Below are 9,198 nucleotides of genomic sequence, written 5' to 3'. Positions count from 1 at the left end.
GTTAATTATTTAATAACGATTGTTTAGATTGAAAAAATTTATAGTTATAATAATTAATTGCATCTTAGAGTAGAGTCGGCTTGACTCAATTCAACTTATTCAATGTAATGTTGTATTTTAAAATTTTTAATTTAAAGATACTAAAAATGTAAAACAAATTGTTTTCAAAATTTTGACTATTTAGAGGAAGAGGGTTTAAAAAAAGATCAGCAAACCAATATTCACTGTAACTGTAAAAAAAATAAAATAAAGAATTGAATTAAAAAAAAGTCGGTTCTAATTAATTTCATAATAATGCTGAAAAAGAAAAATAAAAACGGTTAGGTTAAACCGAACCGCAGAGTAAGAAGAAGAAGAAAAGGAGAAGGGTAAAATAGGAAGAAAGAAAATAAAAAAGGCATGGAGAGAAAAAAAAAAAGATATAAATAAATGAAATGATTTTAGTTGGGGGGGGGAAATGAAAGATGCGTGTGCGGGTTCATTACATTCATAAGAAATTCATGGGACCGGATGACGTGGCAATACATGATTCGTGGATCAAATACAGAAGAAAAAGAAAAGGAAAAAAGAGGTTAATTTAGAGAGAGAGAAAGAAGTAAGAAAGAAGAGAGAGAAAGATAGGAAGAAAGGGAAGAGAGAGAGAGAAGGAGAGAGGGGAGCTCTCTGGGCATGGAAGGCCTGGCCATGCTTAGGCAGCTCATCGGTCAGCTTCAAGAGTTCTTGCAATTCTACCATTCTCATCCTCCTCCGCCACCGCCGCCACCGCCGCCGCAACCGCCGCAGCAACTGCCTCTCACCCTAGCTTCATCTCGCCAGAGGTTTCCATCTATATCTTACGCCTTTTCATCTTCCTCCGATCTCTCTCCTTCTTTATATCTCTACTATCGCTTTCCTAAATGCGATGTTTAGCTGCTTCTACTGATGTTTTTAGTAGGTATTTTGTTGGATGTGTTTAATTCGTGTGATTTAGCTGTTGGCGCTTTTGCTTATGTGTTGCTTTCTCGTTTTCTTTTTTTGTTTGTTTGTGTTTCTCAGCTGTGTGCTGTAAGTTTTGGTTATTGTCTCTGTTGGCGTAATGGAATTTCGATTTCGGTGAGATTTTCTTTCGAATTTGGGTTTTGGAAGTGTTTATTGAGGAATCGGGGATCGCTTGTGAGTGTGTTGAGTTTGAATTGGGATTGGAATTTGGTTTCCTTTATTTACGAGTTTGGATTGTTTTAATTTGTGATTTGATTATGGTTACCCTACGCGTTTTGTTGCAATGTCTAATGTGTGATTGCATAATCTCTACTGTTTCCTTCAACTTCGCTGGTTTTGTTGATAACTGACTCGTATTGGAAAGGAGAATGGTAACTTTGGATATGTTACGGATAGCCCCATTTTAAGAAGAGGAGAAAAGGACCGAGAGAAAGGCAGGGTCTTAAAAAAGTTGAAGGAATCCAAGAAGTCAGAACCGTGCTCAATGAAAATCTAGAAGGTTTAGTAATCAACATGTAACCACCTAATTTCAATTTATTGATTTGATGGTTTCATTCATGTATCATGTTTCATTACTTGAATTGGGATTTATTTTATACTTGGCATAAATAAACCTAATGTATTTTCTATATTTGTACTTATTGGTGGCTTAGTAAAAAACACCAAAAAATGTAGTGACTGAGTCGACCCTCCTTGAGTGAGTAGGGGATCAATTGTCTACAGTAATCAAACTGGAATCACTGTGGGGCAGATCATTACATACTCCATGGTAAAATACATACTATATATTGCTTAGGTTAGTCTGCATTAGTGATTTCAATGACTTTTAGAAGGGAGATGGCCCAGATGATTGGTGCTGGGTGAAATTGTATATCATCACGGCTAAAAATGGCATGACAAACTGGGAGGAGGTGCAGTAGTAAGACCCAAGTTGTTTAGAGACATAGTTACAGAATTGCGAAACATGAATTGGTTATATCTACTGGTTACGTGGTAATATATCGACCCTAGGTTGAAAAATTGTACGAGCTGCAGCGGGATTATTTTGAATAGAGGTTGCTGAACTCAATCAATTGCTCTGTTGCAAAGCTTCCTGAATCAGGGTCTAAGATGTTGTAGCTAAGAAAACTTGTAGACTAATTGAAAATGCATATGTTGAGAATTTATTCATGATGCCTGTATCATTTATCTGACATGGTATTTTTTGGTTTTTTTTGTTTTTTAGTGTCTTGAAACCATTAGTTTGCTATTTATTTTATGTTCAATTCATCAAGAAAGTAGGCCATACATTGTTGCATTTAGCGGTTAGTCTTTTCCTCTTTTAGTTCTGCCTTTGCTTTGAGCTTCTTTCTCCCGAGTAGTCAACAGAGATTCTTATGATGATTGTTGTTTTCCATAAATAGATTTTTGAATTATTTTGGATCTTTTTCTCATTAATGTGTTGTGATTTATATCTTCTTTTTATAATTATTTTGAAACTCTTTGGATATTTCATTTAATCAATTAAATCGTTTCTTATCCAGATTTTTTTTTCATTGTGTTATGTATATATAATACATTTGAAGTATCCATACGAATGAGATATGGAGCAGGATGACATATCTTGCTAATGTGCCTTCTTTTGTAAATAAAGGCTCTTCATCATTATCATTTTCCTGTCATTTGCCTTGGCTCTTCATCAAAATGAAAGCTCCATACAGGCAAGCGGTGTCTAAAAGTGTGGTTTTAAGATCTAGGACACTTCTATTAAGTCGGGTTTTCCTAAAATTGCTCGTAGTCCTCCCAACTTGCACAAATCACTGCATTTGCTTGAGCTTGGCTCAATTTTTGTCTCTTTTTGTGAGATTGGACTAAATTTTAAAAATGCAGATGAGTAAAATTGCTCAATTACTTGGATAGCTTCTTTGTGTTTCAACAGTTAAATGTGTGTATCTGTAAATTCATTAGGGCTGGGAGTTCTACTCGTTTAAATAACGTGCTTTTTATGTGGTCTTAATCATATTAGGGTAGATATTTTGTAATGCAACAATTGAGTTATAACCGATGCTTGGAAGTTGACTGCCTTGTCAATTGCAGTGAAAATGCTTTATCTTTGAAATTATAAGAATAAGATCGTCAAGAAACAAATTAACATTAGAAGGTTATGATTTTGAAGTGTCTTTCAGTTTATAGAAAGTTCGAGCTTTTCTCGCTTTTGTGTTTTTGGATTCTCTTTAAACTTGTCATATTTTATGTGATCATATGATGGTTGTTGGGATCCTTGTCTGGAGTAGTTTATGACCATCTTCAGTTCGACTTTTGCACAGGTGGTGCTTCAAAGATATTGATGACAACTCTGCAGATGATTATTACGGTCTTGTAATGGTGGCTGGTAGATCAGAAAATTGTAAGATGACAGAAGCTTGCATGCTTCCACCTGTAAAAAAACCAAGAAAGGAGCGAAACCGAGGAAAATTGTCTGGATCAGCCGCAACAACTGAGGTGATGGAAGAAATCTGGAAAGATTTCCCAGAGGACCTTTTTGAAGCTGTCATTGCGAGACTTCCCATTGCTACATTCTTCCGCTTTCGTGCTGTTTGCCAAAAATGGAACTCACTGCTAAACTCTGAAAGTTTCTCTTTTTACTGTGCTCAAGTTCCACAAACCACCCCTTGGTTCTACACCATTACTCACGACATGGTTAGTTCAGGAGCCATATATGACCCTTCTTTGAAAAAATGGCACCATCCATCCATTTCATCTCAGCCTATTAAATCACTTGTCCTGCCAGTTGCTTCTGCTGGAGGTCTTGTGTGTTTGCTTGATTTCAGTCATAGGAACTTCTATGTATGCAATCCTCTAACTCAATCTCTTAAAGAGTTGCCAGCTAGATCAGTTGAAGTGTGGTCTCGTGTTGCGGTAGGGATGACTCTAAATGGTAGTTCGACCAGTGGGGGCTACAATATCTTATGTCTGGGCTGTGATGGAGAGTATGAGATTTATGACTCTGTTAAAAACTCCTGGATTCACCCCGGGCGCATGCCTTCTAGTATTAAGCTTCCATTATCCCTGAATTTCCGCTCACAAGCTGTCTCCATTGACAGCACACTTTACTTCATGCGTTCAGACCCCGAAGGGATTGTGTCCTACAACATGGTCACTGGGGTTTGGAAGCAGTTTATAGTTCCCGCCCCGCTACATCTGACAGACCATACGCTTGCAGAGTATGGGGGCCGGATCATGCTCGTGGGGTTGTTGACAAAAAACGCAGCCACGTGCGTGTGCATATGGGAGCTGCAGAAGATGACTCTCTTATGGAAGGAGGTTGACAGAATGCCAAACATATGGTGCTTGGAGTTTTATGGAAAGCACGTTAGAATGAATTGCTTGGGAAACAAAGGGTTGCTCATGCTGTCCTTGAGATCAAGGCAAACAAACAGATTGGTTACGTACGATGTGACGAGCAAGGAATGGTCGAAAGTTCCTGGGGTGCCTCGCGGGAGGAAGCGACAATGGATAACATCAGGCACTGCATTTTACCCTTGCCCGACTGCTGTGGCTTGACTTTGCTTCTGGTTGGCTATGCAGACAATGTTCGAGGTGAGGAGTTCTCTCATTGGAAAAAGCTTGTTAACTTGTAAGCTTTATTTCGTTCCACGCAAGCCTTTTTTGCTGCTGATTTTCTTCATCTTGTAGTTTTGTATTTTGATCAGTTAAGTTAGATTTTTCCCAAATTAGACTTTGTGGTTCTGGTGTAAAAGCCTGTGTACAAAATAACTTAAAATGTCAAAAAGACAAATTTAAGAATTTCCTCTCTGTGCCCAGAATTGTATAATATATTTGCTTCCAAAACAAACTATTGTCTGTTTTCTCACCTTTATTTCTAAACAGAAACTGCATAAGTTCCTACTTTTGGGTCAATTATTTCGGATGGATGATGACAAAGTCTCCATTTTTGGGTCTCTTTGTTGAAAAATAGGGTTTAGCTTTACAGCGATTCTTTCAAGGAGTTAAGATGACTTTTGACTTAAAATCCTACACGTTTTGAGTTTAGAAAAAAGGTTAATAAGGAAACACTAGGTCAATAGTCCATGTACTTAATTATGTAACGTTGTTGAACATGACCTTTTAATTTTGAGGCCAAGTCCGTAACTATATTGACCTGATATTTAACTTGTATCGCATGCATATATATCCAGTCCTCATTAGAAAGCATTCTTTTCTTCATTTTTAGTTAAAAAATCCCAATGTCTCATCCACCAAGCTTTAAAAGAAATACATATATAAGAAAGATAGTAATATAATTAATTTTAATTTTAAAAGTTGTTAAAAAAAAATGCACCAAGTAAAAAGAAATGGTGAATCTGTGATGATTTTAAAACGTTTAGAATGTACTTTTACAAACAAAAGCATTTTTCTTTCTTAATTTTCTATATTGTACTTTTGCCTTTAATCGATCATTCAAGTTTTAATGAATAATACTTCCATTTTTGAAAAAAACAACCAACAGTATTAACCAAACCTCTTTCTTTCAGTTCAACCAGTAAAGGGGAGAAATTCCAAACCCTTAACCTCTTGATCAAATACATACACTTTAACCCAACTGATTCGTAACTTTTTCCACTTTTAAAGTAGAAAATGGAGAACTGTCACCATTCCATTATCAAAATTCTTGAAATCTTGCGGAATCAATTCCTATCTTAAAAAAAATAAAAAATAGACTTTTCCTTTGTGTTCATCCTACAGCCTAAGAAAGGGAGGAAAACATCAAACTGTAACACCATCTCAAAACCAGAGCATCACATCAAGCCATGCCTCCGCCTGTTGCTGTCCTGATTATCTGGAAGAGAGCTGTTGAATGAACAAAGATCAGAAACAATATGATACTCTGAATACAATAGAGACTAATACAGCAAATTCAATCGTTTTTAGAATCGTGGACCAACATGATGTCGAAACCCTGAGCAACTTCATTTAGAGAGAAAAGTGAGAGTCCTAATTAGAGAGATATATTAGGATTATTAGTATGATAATAGTAAGGGCATACAGGTAATTAGTTAGGGGTGACTTCGGTTATAAATATAGTGTGCTAGAGACTTTAGAAGGAATGGATCATTTTGGTAAGAATTTCCATGGTGGGAAACTGGAGTGAGCAGCCCTCTCGAATGATATATTGTAGTTTCTGTTGGTCTTACTATATACATTTCTATCTTTTATTGTGTTTTCCCTATTGTTCTCGAGTTTTCTAGCTAGGTTGTATCATAACAAGATATTCAAATTGATATTCAGTGATTATTGTTTACAGCGTATAGCCATAGTAAAACAAGCAATGAAGGTTGTTCTAGGGTGATGATGTAAAACCATGTAAAGCGTAAGTGAAGGATCAACCAAGGTATCTACACCTTGCAAGACAAGATGAATAAATTCTGTCCTGAGTTAAAACAAATATAACCTTCTGTAGTCAAGAAAACCTATCCCTAGTGCATTTGGTAATCAAGAAAATCTCCCTCAGATATAGGGCATAGTAGAATTCCCTGGAAGAAGCACAATATCTTTGATAGAATTGGAGCAAAATCACATCCCAGGACCAGGAAACTAAGCTAAGGAGGAAGAGGATTTTACTTAAAAGTAACAAGTGCAGAAGAGAAGGGAAGAGAAGGAAGAAAGATGAATGCTATGAGAGTTTGGACAGAATAAGGTCCCAGGGAGACCACCCTCTTTGGTGAATACTAATAAAATAATAGAGCTGTGTACTCAAAATATATACATGAAAAAAAAAAAAAAAAAACAAGAGAACGGGATATGAAGGAATGATTGAAGCATCTAATCGGCTCTAGAGATGAATACCGAAAAAGCTTACTGAATGCACCATCAATAAATTGATTGGGTGAGGATAAAGTTTTAACTTTGTATATGCCAAGCCAACGTGAGCATAACTCAGCCGTAATTAGCATGTACTCCCCTTCGATGCTGAATGTACTAAAAAAAAAAAGAACCTACATATATACTAATTATATATAAGAGATCTTTCCGTTTTAACCATCATGGGTTGGCCCAGTGGCATAAAGGGCATTGAGTTTGATAAATGGCTGAGAGGGGATGAGTTCAATTCAAAGTGGTTACCTATTAAAGATTTAATATCTAAGATTCAATACTAATTATACAAGAGATCTTTCAATTTTTTAACCCTTGTGGGTTGACTCGGTGGCAAGTAAGGCATTGAGTTTGATAAATGACTAAGAGGGAAGCTCCATTCTTATAGAGGGAGGTCCCTTTTTTTGTGGGCTTGGTTTTTGTATGCTCATGTATTCTTTCATTTTTTTTCTTAATGAAAGTTGTTGTTTCATTAGATAAATGGCTAAGAGGGGATGAGTTCAATTCTTAGTGGTCATCTATCTAAGAATTAATATCTCACGAGTTTCACCCAAATGTTGCAAGGTCAGGTGGGTTTTCCCATGAAAATAGTCGAGAGATGCATGTAAGCTGACCCAAAAACTCAAGGATTATATACTATCTTGTGTCCTTGGCTCCACCCTACACCTATAACTAAGGCTCGTATATTTGGTTAGCCACAACAATTATTTATCAGATGAACCAAAAACTGAAATGATAGATACTACAAAGGATTAGTCGTACATGATCCAATGACAACAAATATGAAGAATCCAAGCAGCAGAGGCCCAACGGGATACTCCTTCCCCTTCTTAATGGACGTATCTGGAACAGCTCCTCTCTTTGTGATATTCCTCTCAAACCTCCCCACCTTCCGGTCTGCAAGACGCCTTGATGTTGTCTTCAAACAAAAGTAGAAGGTTAAGTTCACCGAGTATAGTTCAGAAAGGCAGCTCAAGATATCAAAATTTATTATATAGTCATTTCAGTAACACTAACAATTCAAAACCAAATGAAATCGTCACAAAAGCTCAAAATTTTTTCCATTAAAAATAATGCCCTTACCATATTCCAACAAAAAACCTCAAGTTAACATGATCTAAATTTAAAATGTGAGACTTGGGAAAGTAACCCTCAACTTAGATTAGCGGCCAAGCGAGAGTACTTATTTCCAATTTTTCTTTTGCTAAAAGTTCATTTTCACAAAACTTAAATTCAAACAAGGAAACAATATTCAACCATTTGAATGCCCAGTATTTCTCTTCACTATCACAAATGTTCCCGCTAGTAAACAACGTTTTGCCCAATCTTCTCAGGTAGGTTTCATCAAGAGATTTAGGCTAACTAAAGACCGTTTCAAATCAAGAGACTTGGGCAAATCCAAATTACCCACGTAATACAATGTCTAAAAGACCAAGATACAAACATTTTAACCACTCAATTTCGCAATGAGATGCAATCGACAGCCATTAGCGAAAAGTCAAAAAAAAAAAAGCCCTATAAAGGCGAAACAGAACAGAAAAACAGAAAAATGATCACAGTCAACAACAACAAATGCTAATCTAGATAATTCCAAGATCCAACTCAGGATGAATGACAGATTACACGAATCGGAGATCCAGAAGCTAGAACAATAATCCATCGCAATTACAATCTGAGAGGGAAACCAAATAGGAAGGAAAATTACCATGATTTTGGCAGAAATTGGGTAGCCGGAGACACGATAGAAGCTGGAGAGATTAGAAGAATTGCAGTGAATCGATCCTCCTCCTGGCCAGCCGGCGAGTTTTCTCTCCGGTCACCACTCTGATCTAAAATTGAATATTGACCTGATCCTTCGGTTTGCAATTTTGGGGTTTAAATGGTCCGGCTTAATGGCTGGCATTGATACGGTTCCCATATTTTGCGTCACCGTCAGACTAATATTGGGCGCCGCCACGTTTTACGTCATACGTGGCTCTTTTCTATTGGATCGGTAAACACCCGGATGTTGCGTTTTTAGCCCATATCAATCTAAACCTATAACATTGAGGTTGTATCATTTTAAAAACTCCAAATGAGTAATTGTGTCTATTTAAATCCGGAAAAGTATATCAATTTAATTCTTAAAGTTTCATAAATTTATCAATTTAAATCCTCAATTATATTTTATTTGAACGAAAATTTTTTAGTTTAAATTCATATAATTAGTAGTTTGGGTTTAGATTGATAGTAGTCCCAAACTTGAGAGTTTAAATTGATACAATTATTAGTTTAGGGTTCAAATTAATACAATTCTTAAAATTTAAGATTTAAGTTGATATATGTCATTTTTAAAATTAAAATTAGATGAAAATCATCATTGATTAT

At 36.2% G+C, this 9,198-nt stretch overlaps 2 protein-coding genes across 4 annotated transcripts; one reads left to right on the top strand and one right to left on the bottom strand.

The window, feature by feature from the left end:
* Nucleotides 1–445: 445 nt before the first annotated feature.
* On the top strand, nt 446–4,813 carry LCR (Galactose oxidase/kelch repeat superfamily protein). Of its 3 annotated transcripts, none has more exons than XM_039051213.2 (2): nt 446–818; nt 3,285–4,813. In XM_039051213.2, exons 1-2 carry the CDS (start codon nt 670–672, stop codon nt 4,519–4,521), a joined length of 1,386 nt encoding a protein of 461 aa, XP_038907141.1. In that variant the 5' UTR covers nt 446–669; the 3' UTR covers nt 4,522–4,813. The 3 variants fall into 3 exon arrangements, with proteins under 3 accessions (XP_038907141.1, XP_038907143.1, XP_038907142.1); XM_039051215.2 differs by having other exon boundaries at nt 700–818; nt 3,269–4,813; XM_039051214.2 differs by lacking the exon at nt 446–818 and adding an exon at nt 1,343–1,477.
* Nucleotides 4,814–5,469: 656 nt separating this feature from the next.
* LOC120092951 (uncharacterized) lies at nt 5,470–8,743 on the bottom strand. Its single transcript, XM_039051216.2, has 3 exons — nt 8,537–8,743; nt 7,594–7,750; nt 5,470–5,808 (listed from the first exon to the last, which is right to left on the bottom strand). Exons 1-3 carry the CDS (start codon nt 8,537–8,539, stop codon nt 5,762–5,764), a joined length of 207 nt encoding a protein of 68 aa, XP_038907144.1. The 5' UTR covers nt 8,540–8,743; the 3' UTR covers nt 5,470–5,761.
* Nucleotides 8,744–9,198: the final 455 nt, after the last annotated feature.

The sequence above is a fragment of the Benincasa hispida genome, chromosome 12, assembly GCF_027475165.1.
Source record: "Benincasa hispida cultivar pf3 chromosome 12, pf3_genome.v1.1, whole genome shotgun sequence".
In the NCBI taxonomy this organism is placed as follows: Eukaryota; Viridiplantae; Streptophyta; class Magnoliopsida; order Cucurbitales; family Cucurbitaceae; genus Benincasa; species Benincasa hispida.
Note: the sequence above shows the minus strand (reverse complement) of the source record. Positions and strands in the feature narration are given on the sequence as shown.